At 41.6% G+C, this 19,789-nt stretch overlaps 1 protein-coding gene across 13 annotated transcripts in view; it reads right to left on the bottom strand.

Annotated features, from left to right (window-relative positions):
* The window catches only part of LOC102097274 (netrin receptor DCC), a 412,480-nt gene that overhangs the window by 150,929 nt on the left and 241,762 nt on the right, over positions 1-19,789 (bottom strand). For all 13 annotated transcript variants that reach the window (XM_065044619.1, XM_065044617.1, XM_065044616.1 and 10 more), the window contains 2 exons: positions 16,766-16,916; positions 16,382-16,518 (listed from right to left, as the gene is read on the bottom strand). In XM_065044619.1, the coding sequence (XP_064900691.1) occupies positions 16,382-16,518; positions 16,766-16,916 (288 nt within the window). The remainder of the gene's footprint in view (positions 1-16,381; positions 16,519-16,765; positions 16,917-19,789) is intronic.

The following is a 19,789-nucleotide window of genomic DNA, read 5'->3' on the forward strand; positions in this document are numbered from 1 at the left end:
GTCAACTTGATCAAATATTTGCGCAGGAAAATGTGGTTTAGGCCATTGTTAAGAGACATTTCCCATCTGATCCTCATCCACACAAGAGCAAATATTCCGCACTCGTGTCATTTGAAGTAAATGTTTTGTGACACTGGCGGATTGAGATGATTTATGGCCACAAAATAACGCTTACGCTTTTGTATTTCTAGAAAATGCACATGTTAATCATCACTTGGACGTTTTCCCTACCACATCTCTCAAACTCCCTCCCCACCCCTAAGTTAAACCACCGCTTAACGCCATTTCTCTTGGGGTACATTGACCATGGGCAGGTCGACACCCCCTGAACCATCGAGAATCCACGACCTTAAATATATCTAATTTACTTTTGAAGATCTCATTGCGCGTTTTCGGAGCGCAAACATCCGGCGGTGCTTGGCTTTGAGGTAAAATCAATGCCGAGGCCTAAACACCCCGTTGAGGCCTTGACGTCTCCAACTCAACGCATTGCCCCCGCGTGTTCCAAATCTGGTGTATCCTTAAGCACGCTGCAACCCGTTCCATAAGATTTCATTTCATGAAGAGTAATACTACAAAACTCTGTCATTCGCACACAACGCGCCGATTTCTCAACTGACGCTAAACACAAAAGCCAAGAAATAACTCTCCACCTTCAGCTACAACCTGGGAAGGGAAGGACAACAAGAACATGGAACGCAGGGGTGGTCACAGAATCACAGAACGTATGGGGCTGGAACAGTCACTATTCCCCCATCCAAATCATTGATGAATATACACCTACCCCTTCTGGTGTAGGAAACTGCAGCAGAAAAACAAAGGAATCTTTCCTTGTCGAGGCGAATGGGAGCAAAGATCCCTCAATTTCTAACAACGCTGCAAACCAGTTGGATATTGAACTGCTGTCGCCTTTTTTCAGGCCATTTCATAAGTCAAAATCGTTATATTGAATAGGGAAAAGCCAGAAAAAACGCATACTTTGCTCTTAATTTTTGCGGATGTTTTATATTTACTGTATGGGGTTTTTAGGGGGTGTCCACTTGAAAATATCTTTGGAAAACTCATCAGTAAATTTAAGCAAAGGTTCAGAATCCAAATTACACTTTAAATCTCGCACCTTTCAACACAATTCCTGGAGAATCCGTAGCTTTGCTCTCCTGAACTTCGCTTTAGCGGGTGTTTTATGCTGTAGTTTGTACACATTGATTATTTTATACATATATATATATATATAAAGTGATTTCAAAATACATGTCGTGCAAGCGCTATAAAAATCAAAGCGCAATATTATTCTTGTTATTGCCTCCAGTCCAAGCAAATAGGCTGAACCCAAGTATTTTCTACTCCAATACCTTGACAGTCTTAAATACACTATGGATCAAAAAGCTACGAGTAGCGGAGAATTAACTCCTTCCAGCCCCAACTTAATTAATCGGGCGCTTAGAAGTAAATCTAATGGGTTCTAGATGTGAAAAACATCTGGGCAAATAATTCCAGATGCCCGAAACGAACGGGATTATTACTACAATCATTAAAAATGAGGTCAAAATGTCTTGTATTTCCTATTGACCGTCCTTCCAACAACTGGTTTTAAAGCTTTAGTGCCACGTTCAGTGATATTTTGCTTTTCTTCTTCTAAATTTTAACTATTTCTTCTGCTTGTCTTGTTCAATGCAACTACTTATAGTATGAGGACACTTTTTGGTGTGTATACGTCTCATAACGCGGGTGTTAATTTGAAAAGATCTTGCAGGTTAATTAGATAAATTAAATCAAAAGGCCATTGTAGCTCGTGCTTTTCACCATTCCTCTCCAAAGTTCTAAGTACATCCCAAAGAAATCAACATATATGGGAGTGAATCCTGCAGCGTTTAATGGATTATTCGGGATTTATCCTGCAGACAATTCAATGTATGAGATAAGCTAAAGCTTTACTAAGCTCAGGCCTGGTATTTTAAGTAAAGTGAATTAAGTAAGTTAAGAGAATTAAGTGGTTTTAGATCCATGTAACTCTTCTGGGCTAAAAAACTTATGGTAGAAATACTGATCCAAAGCCACCACTGAGTCAAGTTTCTACTCTAATGGAAGAGGTTTTAATTAATTATATCCTATAGACACATAACGAGGATGTGAATATTGAGTAAATTCAGTCTCTTAGGTGTCTATATATATTTTATACAATCATATAAAATAAAAGCACATGTGCATCCTCCAAATACACCTACAATTAAGCATCTTTCTAACCACGTGCTTTGCTCACGCTTCGTAATTCTATTCTGATTTGCTAATTAAAACCAAGCAAAACTAAGCAAGAAAACAGCTTTTTTGTGATCAAAACGTCATTAATATTTTGGCAAAACGAGTTCTTTTCTAAACCTTCCTGCCCATCTAAAGGATGTACAGCACTCGAAATATTAATTATGCTGGAAATAGATGAGTTATTAACAGAAAATTGTTGATAGAGAGAAAAGGGTCACTGGTAAAACCCAAGATGGATTTCTCCTCTGATTTAAACGCCAAACAAACAATTCAACTAAAATAACAAGAATATAATTGGCTCTACTACCCATTAAATGTAATGGAGAAAGAGGAAAAACCCCTATAATCCAAATATTTTGATGGCCTGATACATGAAGGGAAAACCCCACCACATTATGCAAATAATACCTTTAAAAGTACAACGCAACCTGTAATTTGGGACATAACAGAGGGAAATTAAGAGCCCGTTACCTGAGAAACTCGCAATTCTTTAGACAGATTCACCGCATTGTTTTTTATCAGGTTAAATATTATAATCCGCTGAAAAACATCTAGTAATTCCCACCAATATATGCCACAAGTAGGAATCAAATTGTATTTCAGAGCGTTTCACCTCTACCCTTCGCCCCAAAATTCAATCAAAATGGTTAATTAACAGATTTTCATTCAATATTTCTACACATTGGATAATTGGAAAGAAATCGTCCAATGGTGCTTCTCAGTCAACCAGAAATGCCCATGAAATACTTGAGCGCACTCGCGTTTTCTCCATCGGATCGGCGGGAAGACGCGTTTTTCCATTTATTAGCATTTGCACGCAAATATTTAATAATTACTGCTACCTACAACGGGGTATTAAAGGGTGCGATGAGGAGATCCCGATAGGGGAATTTTTCCCCCTAAGAACCATCGGCCATTGGATTAAACTCCCCAGGGAAGTGGTGGATCCTTCAACGTTGGACATGTTGAAGATTCAGCTGGTTGGGCCTACTCGTCTAGGCCGGGCTTATGCCAAGAAGGGTTGGACCAGATGATCCTTGTGGTCAATTAAACATGGAATTCTATGATAGCTACGTGAGGTGGATTGAGGAAAGAAATTAGGAATATATCACTAGAAGTAAAGGTGGAAAGATGAAGCGCTTGGTTTGGTCTCAAGATCGACCCCGGTGACAAGGACAGAAAGGATGGAGCTGCCCATCCTTCTGAAATATTGATCAGCTATTGCTCAGTTTCAGTGTCAGGACACACCTGAGGAATGAAAATCACCTAAATTATCATTAAAATGCAGCAAACGGTTCAAAACTTCACCCTCCTCTAAATTACAGGAGCGTCCCAAGGAAACGTCACCTCCTGTATCACCCAAGTGTCCCCTTCCCTGTCTTACCCTCAATTCTCCTAATTAGTGAAAATGAGGTTTGTTTCCAAAAGGTAGTTCCTACCTGCGGCAGAAATCATTAAGCTATTGAAGAAATCACATTTTTGTGAACCGACAATTATCAATTCAAGGGGGAGATAAGCAGCACAAGTAAATAAATGTGGAAAAGAACGTTGAGCTTTACCAGGATTTGTTGAATATGTAGTAAAAAATAAAGGGGGTTGAAAAGAAAAGAAAATGTGCACCATAAAATGTGAATTGCTCCTAAACAGGATGTTTATTGGAGATTTTTCAGAGGAACGAGTCGTTCTTTAAGTGGCAAGTTATTGCTTTCCCGCAGATTATATGTTATACAATCAAGCTGAATTATTGAAATGCCTTCCATCCACTAATCTATTTACATCAAATATAGCGTGTTATTTGTCATACTGCGATCCGGCCTGCACGGGAAGTCTTTCCAAAACGTGGTTTTAGTGCGTTTTACTCATAATAATGACATTTTACAGTCATTTAATATAAGGAATCCAGCCTATTAATCTATTTATCCTGTTTCACCACAGTTATTTAATCTTTAAAGCCACATCGCTGGGAAGAGGGACGGGATTTGAAAGACTTGGGGCTCGCCCAGAAGACTCATAATCCCATCCTACGCAAGGCTGGGCTTAAAATGGTGTTTAGGATTTTAGGATGATCCCCAAAATATGACAAAAAAATAAGTAAGGAAGGACTATATCTGCCTTGTTAAACACCTGTTCTTCAAAACAATAACGAGATTAATTACCCCCAACTTGAGGGCCCAGATCCAAGTTTGACTAATAACCACAGTTATTTAGTCGAACTGTAGTTGTCAACTTTAACTGAAACCCACAAATGTTGTCTTACACATCTTAATTAAAAGCACCTTCAAGGTGCACACAATTAGCGACCTCAATTAAAAGCTATTCTGCAGCAGGAAACATGAAGCAACTCAAATCCAAACCCTTTTGAATGACTCAATACTATTTGCTTTCCCAAAGTATTTTATTTTATATGAATCATCGCGTCGTAGGTTGGTAAATAAGGAATTCAACCCAACGAGCACTAATGAAACACCCAGTTTCTTGACATTCATCCCACAAACCAAAGTCCATCAAAACCTATTTTCTAAGAACTCTGGGCATCTATTAGTAAAAATATTCAGATAAACAAGAAGCACAGAGCTCTCCATGGAGAAATATCACAAGAGGTATGAACATCAACAGCCATGGGAAGCCTCTACAGTCGCTGGTGCAATGGGGTTATCAGACAGTCGAAAGCCAGACCTGCAGCATCTACCACAATAACCATCAATTGAAAGAAAACCAAAATAAACCACCACCACCAAACCCTCAAACAAGCCCCGGAGACACCAAAATACCTCTTAAAACACCTCTTTTGTTGCCCCCAACAAACGCAGCACGGAGGAGAGAGCGTGATGATGTCCCACCTCACCCAGCGCATCCTCCGTCCTCGCCCGGCGGGTCCATCGCACAGCAAGACACCAACATCTCTATCTCGCCATCTTCCCCCAAAACAAGATCATTATTCACGACCATCGCCTCTTTCCCCCCAGATTTGCGCAAAAGTTAATTGACCATTGCAAAAAAACAGCGCGGAATTCATGACGAATATATCTTATGTCTTCTTAGTTTCAACTCCAAAGGCCGTCTTAACTAATGCCAGGATTATTATTTCTAAGTCAACCTCACGCATCTCTCCTACAAATTATAAACCACCCATGGCAATACAATTATTGTTTTCAACAATAAATGTCCTTGTTTAAAAGTTTGGCCTAGTCTGAGGAGTCTTTCCTTGGGTTCTCAGCTACAATGAAGACATAATAGCAGCTCTGATATATTAAAACACGTGCAACAATCATGGGTGTAGGTGCTATATGGATCTATACGACACTCCGAGGCTCATTCCTGAATTAAATCCATTGACGATGGCCATAAATGAAAAGGAAATGACTATCAGGAAAGAATAAATATGGGGAGAAACGGAGATAAATGCATCCTGGCAGCGTTAGACTGATGGGAATCATTAAGAGTGAAAATTAGTGTCTTTCTTTTTCCCCAAAGAGCCATTCTATTAATAATAACAATAATATTATGACTACTAAGAATAAAAAAAACCCTCATTGAGAACCCATAAATGCATCAGTGCTATAATTATTATAGCTACAATTATCGCAACGTATAGAAACACATTTATTTACTCATGCGTGGATAACTTTAGAGCATCTTTACAACAAAACACCAATTATAGATTTTTATCATACAGATATATAAAATTCAACACGCAAAACATAAGTGTTTGAATTCTTCAATGATTTAGACTCCACTTTGTAAGGCGGCGCCTGCAATTATTGGCTCTAGAAACTTATATTTTTAATCATTCCTTATCAAATCAGGGGAGAAAAGCCACCTGAAACATAATAATTTAATTCAATATATTAATAAAACTTTAGCTGTAAAGGAAAATAGGAGAAGATTGAAAGCAACAAAGAGTTGGTATCTTTTAAATTTGCCTTCAGATACTGGAATTATTTACAGCAGGACCAAATTATCCGATCGCTTAAATCAGATTCTAAATAATCATTAAATAAAACCAACTATGCTGTAAAGAAGTCAACGCAAGAATATGTATCTTGCAAGAAACATGAGACTAAAAGGGAGCAAAAACTGAGACTAAGAGGGAGCAAAAACTGAGACTAAAAGGGAGCAAAAATTCGTTTGAAATCTCTGCAAGACAACAGAAAGGGAATTATAGAAATTAACTGAATATCCCGGCAATTTCCATGTAACAAAGGGACAAAATGGGATATTTTGTGGCCGAACGACGCAGGTAGGACCATCCTTGTGCAGAATGCTGGAGGTGATTTAATTTGAAAGATGGAGACAACACGTTGAAATTAAATGAAGAAAAACGCAGCCCGAGCAACAACCTCGGGAGGTGGTTTGGACAATTGTGGATTTGGCAGCCGCCGTTGGGTTTAACGAGGAAAAAACCCCGTTCGGATGATGTTAATTAGCACCATATTGCTGGAGAATAGGCCATGGTTCACACTTACCACTTAAAAACCAGCAGGAAGCCAAGTTCTGCAAATGCATCGAGATGAAGTTCCCACCGGATTCGCTGTTTAGATCAAAGGCGTGGAAAGTCAGAACTCAGCGCTTGATGAACAATCGCATCCTACATATTTGTCTATGTGATTGTTGTGTTCTTTATCACAGGCTTTATTTTCAGAAGGGGGAAGAATAATCTATCGGTAGATTAGAAGAAGAAGCTCTAGGATGGACAATTTTTTTAAAGAAAGCACTTCCTGTGATCCGGAAGAGGAAGATCTGGTCATTTTTAGGGTCATTTAAGGGAGTGGTGGAGTCACCATCACTGGATGGGTTGAAAATACACAGAGATGAGGTTCTCAGGGACATGGGGTGGTGCCAATGTTGGGTTGATGGTTGGACTCAATGACCTTGAGGGTCTCTTCCAACCAAATGATTCTATGCTTCCAACTGGTTTTGTCGGAGAGACAAGAGTCATCCAACCCAAAGCAACAAGAGTCACTTTGGGATCCTCATCTTCCCTTAATGGAATGATAACCAACCAGACCTCCTCCAATCCCAGCTTGGCCAAGCAACAATTAAGAGTTTCGATGGCAAAAATGGGACGAGAGGTGGGTTCTTCATCCACAGTTGATAGCCCATGGCTTGTGCTGCCCTGTAGAGAGGTTTCCATGGGCTCTAAGGCCACAAGACCACCGTCTTACTCTTAGCAGAGTAAGACCACTGCTTACTCTGGATGACAAATGGGTTAGAACGATTTCATCTGCTTATTTTTCACATATATGAAGTATTACAGGCCTTTCCTCTCAGGTACTATTTGTAGGCCTTGCCTAGAAACCCTCGAGTGAAGTCCTAATAAAAGTCAAATATTCCCCTTGTGTCTTCATGGTTTCCAATCCAAATTTCAAATCCTGACTCGAAAGGCTGAGATCTTGGTTTTCCACCAGCTAATTGCAACAATTTCAGCTTTGTGACCATCTTAAATAATCCCAAGTCTATGGAGCAGTTTCTAAATCAACCTCACGCGTCTCTTATACAAATTATAAACCACCCATGGCAACAACCGTATTTTTTCAACAAGTCTGAGGGGTCTTTTCTTGGGTTCTCAGCTGGAATGAAGAGGTAAGAGTAGCTTTGATATATTAAAACATACGCAACAGTTACGCAAGAGGGAAACAGCACAGAGGCGCTACACGGATCTATACGACACTCCATGGTTCATTCCCAAAAGGAGCCAAATACCCATCTTTAAATTAGAGGTAAAACTAAAAAATATGGGGAGAAATGACGATAAATACATCCTGGCGGAATCTGGTTATTTTTCACATATATATCATATAAAGTATTACAGGCTCTCAGGTACTATTTGTAGGCCTTGCCTAGAAAGTCTTGAGTAGAGCTTTACAAAAAGTCAGTGGAAACTGGTTTCTTTACAACATCCTCACCAAATCCACTATAAATGCAACCACACTTACCCCGGCACCCGCAGGTTATTTGGTAGAATCCATATTTTCAAAACCAAACCTCTAATATTACATTCAACTGACCGTACAAGACGCCGCTCTTAACCTCCCGCTTTTCAATCAATCAGCGCACACATGGCACAGACAAATCTTCACCTTTCGCTGGATCCCCGGTGGGGTTTCTCCAAAGAATATTTATAATCTTACAATGTTTTCTTGATGACCAACTCGCTCAATTGAGGCGGATTTTGCTGCATTTTGATGGGGAGCAAACAAAACAAGCTCCGTATTTCTCATCATGGTGAAAAACGACCGGTTGTTTCTTTCCTCCCGGCTGATATGCATCTTATTTATTCTCCCTCGTTAACGCGGGAACAGGGTTTTGTCTTCTGCCGCAATTAAAATGTAAATTTCTTGTAATTCCAACCCACCCCGGGCAGGGGAATTTAAACGGCTTTTAACAAAACCAACTACGGATGCTGCGCCAAGATTCCTTTCGAACATGGGAAATCTATATTTTTTAATAGTGTTCTGTGTATTACACATTTATGTCATTGCTCTGGACTCGGCAATTAAAGCAGAATCCGGAAACACCATGCGCGACCCAATAAATAAGGGGCAGAATCCCAGATCACAGAATCCCAGAGTGTCAGGGGTTGGAAGGGCCCTGGCAAGCTCATGCAGTGCAATCCCCCCATGGAGCAGGAACACCCAGATGAGGTTACACAGGAAGGTGTCCAGGCGGGTTGGAATGTCTGCACAGAAGGAGACTCCACAACCCCCTGGGCAGCCTGGGCCAGGCTCTGCCACCCTCACCAGGAACAAGTTTCTTCTCAGACTTAAATGGAACCTTTTGTGTTCCAGTTTGTACCCATTGCCCCTTGTCCTGTCACTGATTGTCACTGAGAAGAGCCTGGCTCCATCCTCCTGACACTCACCATTTCCGTATTGATCCCCATGAGAGGATCTGAGACCCCTCAGTGTCCTCTTGTCCAGCTCCAGAGCCCCAGCTCCCTCAGCCTTTCCTCACACGGGAGATGCTCCACTCCCTTCAGCATCTTGGTGGCTGCGCTGGACTCTCTCCAGCAGTTCCCTGTCCTGCTGGAACTGAGGGGCCACAGCTGGACACAAGATTCCAGGTGTGGTCTCCCCAGGGCAGAGCAGAGGGGCAGGAGAACCTCTCGGACCTACTGACCACCCCCTTCTAACCCACCCCAGGTACCATTGGCTTCCTGGCCACAAGGGCCCAGTGCTGGCTCATGGTCACCCTGCTGTCCCCAGCACCCCCAGCTCCCTTTCCCCTACGCTGCTCTCTAATAGCTCATTCCCCAACTTACACTGGAACCTGGGGTTGTTCTGCCCAGATTCAAGACTCTACACTTGCCCTTGTTCTATTTCATTACATTTTCCCGCCCAACTCTCCAGCCTGTCCAGGTCTCTGATGGCAGCACAGCCTCTGGCGTGTCACCACTCCTCCCAGCTTGGTGTCACCAGCAAACTTGCTGACAGTCACTCTATTCCCTCGGCCAAATCACTGATGAATATCTTGAACAATCCCGGCCCCAGCACTGCCCCTGAGGCACTGCACTAGATCCAGGCCTCAACTGGACTCTGCCCATTGACCACGACTCTCTGGCTTCTTCCCTTCAGCCAGGTCACACTCCACCTCACTCCCCGCTCATCCAGACCGCACTCCCTCAGTTCAGCGCTGAGGATGCTGTGGGACACTGTGTCAAATGCCTCTCTCAAGGCAAGGTAGACCAAGGCTCCATATACACCTACCTTAACATCCAATAATTATTTGTATTAATTGCTCTTTTACTTTCAGAAAATGCAATCTAATACCCTTTGGTTTGTGTACTGGAGCTTGACACCTTAATAATTCCCTAAGCCTATTTTCACCAGGAAAAATCTATAACCTTACAAAATTAAGTTTTCAGTGAAGAAACCATTGGCAAAAAGTTGCACTTGGGGCTCCCAAATCATCTTTTTTCCACCTTTCTTCCATAAATTCTTTAGAATTCTTTAGTTTAGATGTGGATCAAAAGCTTCTGCACCAGGAATTAATTCACTTGCCCAATATTTAAAGAGAGTGGAAAAATAGAGTTGCCTTAATCAACTTGTAGCCTCAGAGACTTCTCCGTTCTGAGGAAACAAATATATCAGCTAAAATGGGAGATAGTATGTTCACCATGAACATCAACTAATCATTTCTTATGTATACAAAGGTGATTAAAAATGCTCTTGCTTGCGTCTAATTGGCCTAAAACTGGGGGTGGAAAAGGGAGGGAAAGGGGGGGGGGGGGAGAAAAAGGCGGGAAAAGGAAAAAAAACAAAAGAGAAAAAGCAAAAAGAAAATATAATGAAAGTAAAATAATCCAAACAGTTTTAATAATGGGAAAAATAGTAAAATCCGGAGGAAAAAAAGCCCTGGGGATAGTGCTGGATTCATTATTTACAGGTAACAGACGTTGCTCATTCTCAGCCGCTCTCCTGCTCCTCTGTTAATAATTGAATTTTGGCAGGTGCATTAATTCCTGTTAAGTGTGGAGTTGAATGGGAACCACTCCATAAGCGAGCACAGTTCACCCTTCATTTCAGTTTGGCCCTTTTCGAACCATCCATCAAAGCGGCGGCTCCTGTCAGGCTGAATCAAACCAGAGCCGGCAGGCAAAGAGACTGAAAAACAGCAAAAGAAAATAAGAAACGCTGCCATTCATCTCCCATCGCAAACACAGAACGTGGGGAAACACGGTGTGGAAGCACCGGCATGGGAAACGCTGTCATTCACTCCTTGGTGAAAAAGCCTTCTGATATCATAATGTATATAATATATCCCACTACCTCTAATGCAAATGACCCATCTCCTCCACGTGGAGCTTTGCATAACAAAACTATTCCAAAGTCTTTTGTACGACACAATTTCTAGGGAGATATTTGGTGGTAACATCTCCAAAAAATGCGCTGGACCAATGAAGGGAGATTCTCAAATGGGCACTTGCGCTCCCAAACCTCCCTGAACCACAGCCAGTAACCCACAGCCAGTCACCCACAGCCAGTCACCCACAGCCAGTCACCCACAGCCAGTCACCCACAGCCAGTCACCCACAGCCAGTCACCCACAGCCAGTCACCCACAGCCAGCAACCCACAGCCAGCAACCCACAGCCAGTCACCCACAGCCAGCAACCCACAGCCAGCAACCCACAGCCAATCTTAAGAAGTGGATGCAAACCCTACAGAGCTGAGATATTTAAATTTAACTTAGAGATGGCTGAAGGTCTCTGGGGCAGCAAACTGGTTCATCACCAGTTGGGAATGGGAATGGTCCAGTTGGTCCCACATTTTATTCCGGAGTCACCTCCGCAGTGACACGAACACACCAACACACTCAACGGTGTTTCTGGCAGCAGCAAAATTCCCTTTTCCAGAGAAAACGCAGTTTATTTAACAAACTATTTGGCAGGCTGATCCACAAAATGTTTAAACATCAAATTATGCACAGACCTGATATTGTTATCTTCCCGACATTTACTTACCGGTGGATTCCAAGGGATATTTTATGCCTTGAACACCAACCTCCCTGCGATCAGCCAAGTGAGCAGCGCTATCACAGACCTTGTTATGTGTATTTATTTTTAATAGGACTGAATTTCCACACTATTATCAGAAAAAGGCAACGCTGGAGTTTCTCTCAAGTGCTTTTTCCAAGTGTCGGGCGCTGAAGAAGTATTTGATGCTCATTGATAAAAAGTCCATTTCCAGAATGGGCTGAATAAGCCACTCGACCCTCATTCATTTAAAATTAACGGGCTGTAATTCAATCACCCCCGTTACCAGGCCGAGCTGCCCTCTACCTGCAAATGGGCATTTACCTCGTTATTCACAGAGTCCATTGAAAGGGAAGAAATAAATCCAAATAAATTATTTAAACCGCTCTGAAAGGAAAATAAGATTAAATCCTCCAAGATCAGATGGCTGCTCATTCTAGTCCAGCCTCACCATCAATATTAACACCAGCCTAAGCTCAGAGAAACTCTTGTGAATAGGTACAGAATAATATATGCTTAAAATATAATAATTATAGTGTAATCATGTATTATTCTGTACCTAATAATTATTGGGTTTTTATACAGAAGTGGCTGCTTCTTTCATGAAGGATTAAGTCAAGTTTGAAGCTCACACACACAAATATATATATATATATATATACACACACACATATATAAACATATCATCTATTTATATAAAAACACAGACATACAAGAGGAACTTAAAATCCTATTTTCTTTGGTGTTCAATACCCCCGTATCCAATAAAGAACTTCATATCTTGAATCCACGTCCAAACCTGTTAGTCCCAACTCTACACTCTGATAGGAAGCTCCACAGATTAACTCTGTTTAAAAGGGGAAAATATATTGTTTCATGAGCTTTTAGTTTGCAAGCAGTGATATTATTGCATTATTATTACTATTATTATTATATTTTGTCTGTCCCGAGGACATTGAGTCATGACATGGGTTTCTTGACTCAACGAGGATGCTCGGACCACTAGGCCGAGCTGCTCCGTGTAGCTCAAGATATATTAAAAGAAATTAAAAATAAAGGATGGCAAAGTGTAGCTGGCTTCAGTGAAGCCATCGAATGCTATCGATTCGGTCATAAATTCTTTAAATCCTCTAAATCAAGGGAAGCGAACACAGACTAAGTTATTGATCCATCAAGCCCAGCAACTGAGAAACCGCCTTAGATTGCAAGAGGTCAACTGGATATTCCCAACAGAGCTTGGGTGGTCTGTCCCACATCAACACCCCCCAAAAAGACGTTTCTTCGCAAAGATTTATTGAAATATTTGAGTTTGGTGTTTTCCGATGTCCCCACTCATGGTTGGGGTCGGATTGGATGAGCGTTGATGGCTCCTTCCAACCCAAACTCTTCTACGATTCTTCGATTCTACGGACGATATTGATGTTTCTATTTTCTATCGATGTTTCTATTTAACCGCGGGATCGGGAGATGAGACAGAAAATGGGATTAGAGAGGAAAAGCGCCAGTTTAGGGGTTATTTTCTGCTTCGTTTTGGTGGTTTTGGTGTTCCTAAGCTCGGGTAGTTGTGTCACACTGGTTTCCGTGACTCACATGGGTTGACTGATGGATTTCGCACCACATGTCGAGGTCATTACAGAGAATTATTTGAACCAGCCAACAAAACTAACACTTGGTGTTAAAAACTCCCCAATAAAAGGCATTTGCGCAGAACAAAACCGCTTCCGAATTGCAGCCGAGTCGTTTGGATTAGATAGATAGATTTAGATAGATTTGATAGATTTAGATGTAGATGTAATTAGATCTACATATCTGATTTACCAGGACCTGAAATCCCAGGGATTTTTCCCATGTCAGAGATCCCACCAGTAGGGATAGGGTACAGAAAACTTGTTATTGCTGGATTTATGCCATTTTCAGACCAAATTCTTTCACCTCTTGCCATTTTAGGTCTACGTCCACCATGGAAATAGTTATTTTGAGCTCTTTCAAACAACTTCATTGTGAAATTCTCCTTTTCTTGCAAATTGCCTCGGTATTTAAAACATCAAAAGCATCTCGTTACCACGTGATGGGATTCCCTTTGATCCGATGTTGTCTCTTCGGACTTCAGACATAATTATTCAATTGTTATTTTTGTTTCCATTCAGACTGCAAATATCTCCCTTATTCCTCTTTGTTTTACAGATACAAGATCACATCAATATTCAAAAAGGCAACAAAGTACTGACGCGCAACTTCTAGTTTGTTAAATAAACATGTATTACAACTCTAAGGAAATGCATAGAAGTATCTACATTTGTTTCTAGCCAAAGAAAACATAAAACTATCAATTAATTATTCTGTTTAGGAGATAGAATGATGACACAACTTTAGCGCATTTGAGGGTTTTGACAAATAAACAGATTCTGAGCAAATGAGCGGCCTAGATAAAGGAAAGATAGATACTTTGCTGTCACCATCGCTCCGTTTTGAGCCTGTAATTTCCTTTAATTTGCTGTTATTAATACCAATATACACTATATTTCATTTGTAGTTTCATGCTTAGCGCTCTCTTGCAATTCCATCTTCATGTTGCCAAGTGCAGGAAAATTCACGTTCCTGTCGTTTCTATGTGACAAACTGTGCGAGTGGGTCCAAAGATGGAGCAGCATTCGCCTGAACATCGCCATCAAGAACTTAGGGAACTGAAGCTGAGACCGAAAGAAAGATGGACAATGACTTGGGGAGAGGCCCAAGGAGAAGCATCGTGTTGCACTGTTTCTCCGATACGGGGTCTCCTGCTAACAATGGCTGCTGTGTGGACTTCTGCTTCTCCAGCCAAACCAGCCCCCGCCTCCTGAAAGTGATTGTTATGAGGGTCTCTTTGACCCAGGGACAATACAAGATGTGTTCTCACCTGCAGCCTCATTACATGTCCCCCACCTGCTCCCCCAAACAATGGCCAACGCAAAGGAGCATGCCCAGCAGCTCGCCAAGGGTCCTGAGCTCACCCAACGGACCACAGAAAGACCCCTGAATGCTGGACACGTAAGCGTCGGCAAAAGAAAGCGTGGATCTCTTGAGCTTGCGCAATACGAGCCTGGGTTGTGAAGTCTAGGTGGAGACCGGCCTGAAACAATGGGAGCGAGGGGGTGAAGCATAAAAGGTGACTCCAGAATGGACACCATTGAAGATCTTCCCACCAGAGGATCCCGAACCACGACGGAGAACCGGCCGGACTCCACGGGACCGGAGACCAGAGGGACACCTTGGGAAATCAACTGGTGATAAACGCAACCTCACTTCTCATCTTTACCTTTGCTTTTCCCCGTTTCTTTCCCCTTTCTTTTCTTACTCTCTATTGCATGCCGCTTTACGGGCAAATTAATAAAGTAACACTGCTTGATTGAATTATAACCCCTTGGCATTTTGGTCGCCTTAATTTAGCGCTCTGAGGTCAAGGTGAAAGAACCATCACGAGTCCATCGCCAAAGGGACCGTGACACAAACTTGCAGCAGAAACCAAAGCAAGAGGCGCCACAGGCGGGACTTCATTATTCAAAAGGTACAGAAAGCAATTAGATGCAAAGCCACTATTCATTTTCACGGGGACCGCGCGGTCAGCGATGTTGACACAATAATCGGGGCGATGATGCTCAAGCCGCAGTTGCTCTCGCCGATAATGATTGCAATTATCAATGGAATTTGATTCTACTTCTCAAGCCTATATCGGAGATCAACATCTTTCAATAAGACAAATAAAGTATCCTGCCTAACAACTTACCTGCCTTTTCAATATTTGATTCATTAGAATGAAAACAAGTCCAGAATAAATGAACTCTGGCAATTATAAAGGCGCATTTTTATTTTTATCCAGTAAAACAATGAATTACGTTAACGCACCTGAAGAAATACAAGTGAACCCTCTACCATCAGTAATTATTATATTTGATTATGGCTTGATAAAAGGATATTGTTATGCAAGCACGGCATATCCGATAATCCAAATTAATGTTCTACTCACTAATGAATGTATTTTTCATGCACAAGCTTTAAAGCCAGAACGCCAAATGAACGGCGCGTTGAAACACGTTATTGTTTGACGAAGCATTAACTACGCCGTTCGTTAGATCTGCCTGAACAACGCTAATGCGCTCTGCTATTGTTCGGCGCTTTAAATAAAGCAAAAATAAGAGGCAGCTATTAGATTTAAACATATTTTAGATTGCATTAATATTTGCCGTGGGGAAGGAGGTTGAGGAAGGCGCTTGCTTAACGTTTAACACTAGGAACCCATCGCTGCTCTACCAATTTACTTAAACTATTGTTAATTTGGTGAGAAGACGCTAATATGCTATTTTCTTGTCTTCTTTCTAGTGCTAAAAATAAGGATTTGAGAAGGTGAAACCAAGGGAAAGGAGCATATATGAAACAAACGGCGGTAGCAACTAATATTGGATATTGTAAGCTGTTTCTAGAGTGTGGTGGGAGGTATTGAAAGACTTGGAGGGCTTGATTTCCATCTGATCAAAACTTGGAGAGTTTGTAGCTTGTCGGAGGTATGAAAATCAAGTTGTTCAGCAAAAGGGAGCGATTCAAACCTAAAATCTGATTAAAATCATATCAAATGCTCTGAGAACAGCCAACTGGGTGCAGTTCGTGTACTCACCCATCACCGAGAGCTCGGCGGAGCCGCTGCTGTTCTCGTTTTTGTAGGTGACGACACACGTGTAGGTCCCGGAGTCATCGTCGGTCACGTTGGATATGAGCAGGTTACTCCCAGCCAGTAACGAATACTTTTTGGACCTGAAACATTGAGAATAAATGTCTCTAGCATGTTACGGTGCTTTATCTATCTAGAAAAATAGTAATATATATGGATATCATGCTATAACGAGCCACACGTCCAGTCTCATCATCGAGGAGGAAAAAATGTCATAACCGCCACATTCTCCCCATTGAATTTAAAGCATTATGGTGGTTTGATACCAATATTTTGCTCAAGGAAATGTGTAATAGCGTGAAAAATGTGATCCCCGAAGGGTTGAGCTACCTGATGGGCAGGATTTCGTCTCCTCGCAGCCACGTGAAGGTGGGAGGGGGGTACCCAGAGACGCAACATTCCAGAACGGCGTCTCTCCCTTCCATGGCCACCACGTTCGATGGGCGTTGCAGGAAGAACTGTTGGCGGTGCAGACCTGGATCTACGACAGCAAAAGAAGCATTGATCATCCATTAAAATATCTATCTATCTACCTATCTATATATATATATAGATATGTATTCTTTTTGTTGGAACAACTGATCAATAACAGACCCAAAACCCCACAGTTTTCATACAGAAAGTCTATCAAATGACAAACTTGGAGCCGCTTGTTGAACCCCAAGGAGCAATTTGAAGGCAGAAATAAATACCAGCTTTTGGGAAAGTGAGAACGGACCGGATACAGCCTGGTATTAAAGCCGGGTCTTGGAAGGCCAGAGTTAAGGTTAAGAGCGGATTAACGCCACTGGTTTGGAGCTGCGAGGGGGAAGTTCGATAATACGATGGGTGAGAGAAGGAAAAGAAAGCAGAGAAAATAAGAATGAAATCACTTGAAAAATTGGAATTGAGAGGGAATAAATAGAAAGATGAATGCTTTAAATTCTCCTTTGCCTGACCCAAGAGGTGGGCCAGGCTTAAAACTTAAGCTGTGGGCTTAAATCCAACTGCCATGGGTGGGTGACAATGACCCAAGGGACAACACAGACCCAAATCCCATCGACTGCGGCTGAAATCCCAGCAAACAAAACCACATGCCAAGAAACGACTTCATTTTCTTATGGCAGATGTCGAACCAAACGTGCCGGACTCCAGATCTTATTAGGGGATTGTCTTCCCTTCAGAAGCGCTTAGTTCTGAAACCACAAACAAGTTCTATTTGATTTCAATGAGTATCTTAGTTGAGATGGAAGATGTTAAGTCATGAAAACCAATAATATTGGGATTTTTCTTCCCCACCTGGCAAAATTTGGCGTGTTCTTGAGGGACATCATTGACTGAACAGCCCCCAAAAACCAAAAGGCCAAGGCCAAAGCTGAACTAAGCGGGAACCAACATGAGAAATGGTTGAACTGGAGGGAACCCAAACGTCAAAGGCTCCTTCATGTTATACGAGCATATTCGAGAGTCAACTACCAATGGTTCTCTCCACAAACCCTCAGATTTGTCTCAATGTCATTAATAAGAGTTGAGGATTCATTTATTCTCACATTAAATTGGTCTTGGAGCATGTGGAACTCAAGCTGAGGTAACTTATTTGGGTTCGCCAAGGAAAACGAAGTTCACTTGGATACGGCTCTTCGGCACTTCAGAAAAACATACCTGGAGTATTTTAACTAAAATATATACTGAAAAAATGAAACTTTCATAAAAATATGTTGCATCCCATTGTCCGGCATCTCACTGAACTGAGTTACGTCGTGTCGTTCAATTGACAAAGTCCCCCCGTGGTGTCGTACCCAGGAAAACATTTCCAAATGTATTTGGATAATACGTTTGCCGGGACAACTTGATTTATAACAATAAGGATGCACGTGGTTAAAATATTAACACCATAATGAACTGGGGCGTTAAGACGTTCTCCTTGTTGTAGGAACTTCAAAGTATATTCACTAAATCCGTGTGGAGTCGCTGCTGGAACGCAAGACGATACATCAGGGGTCCCATTTCTCGCTTTAATGATGATTTATTGCGAGACGCTTTCCTCATCCATAACGAAGGGACAAATATTTACAACCCCTTGACTTGTTCTTTGAGATCTTGAGGTAAAAGAATAATAGAAAATAAAATGCATTACTACTGTAGGGAAGGGACGTTGCTGGGCTCTATTTATTTCCAACTGGGCGAGCTGCTGGAACACAAGAAACTGATATTTGTATTTATTATGCAAGAGATGAATTCCACGCTAATCAGATTTATCCAGGGGAGAGAGGCAAAATAGCTCATTCCCCAGGATTATTAATAAAAGTATTTTGCATTTCACCTTTTTTTTGGTTAAAGGTCAAACTATAGCTGGCTTATCAAGTGCTATTCATGTGGGGAGCTGGATGGAGGAATCACCCAGATGCTGGGACTTATTTTATTGAGTTTTCTTTTATTTGAATGATATTATTTTATAGAAGCAATGAGTTGAGCTAGGAATTCATTCCCTCAAATAAATCACAACAACTACCCGTGGACAAATCATTTAAAAAAATACAGAGTTATGATACACTACCTGAACTTTTTGGTTTGTCGCCTATTCTTTCAAATAGGATTTAAGAGTTAGTTTTATTTCTCCCCACTAATCAGGGGAAAAAGGCCAACGAGGGTATTTCTACCTCCGCTAATTAGAGGACTCAACTGAAGACGGTTTGCTACCAACAAGCGAAAACAGGAGACGCAGATTTAGCAGCAAAATATCAGATATTTCTGAACCATCAAAGCGTGAGAACAACATTCCCAAGAGACCCAATAACATCTGAATTTTTGTTTCTGGAGCATCGCTTATTTCTTCTAAGAGTTTCTGGCTGCTCATGTTATCCTGAGATGGGACTTGTGCTGTTCGCCCTAAGCCAAAGTTTGACCGACTCGGTTGCTTCCTCGCTACGTGTTTTTCTCATTATTTGCTCCAGCGTTTCCCTGATATTCAATTTAACATGCTGGGAAGAGATCAGTTAATCCCCTTCTCTCCTATAGACAGTCAGGACATTAACGGCCGAACCTGGGCAAAGAAACATCAATCCACCCGCAGATGATCAGAGACTCTTTGGGACTGATCCTGGCCTAAGTAGTTTCTGGAGCATCTAGGCCAGCTCGGTAGTCTAAAGATCTTGCTCAGTTACCTCTCACTTGGTGAGAAATCACTTAACATTTGCTTACAAGATGCATATATAAAAATATTCTATTAGTTACAATGTATAACGAGGAGATTTTGCAACAACACCTTCTTCAAATCTTTATTTTACTGCTCAGATCTTGATATTAAAGCACAGTGATAACCATCGATATAGCTGATGACTTTATTAAGAGGGAGACCAAGATGGGGCTGGACTA

This window comes from Columba livia, chromosome W (assembly GCF_036013475.1).
Source record: "Columba livia isolate bColLiv1 breed racing homer chromosome W, bColLiv1.pat.W.v2, whole genome shotgun sequence".
Taxonomy (NCBI): Eukaryota; Metazoa; Chordata; class Aves; order Columbiformes; family Columbidae; genus Columba; species Columba livia.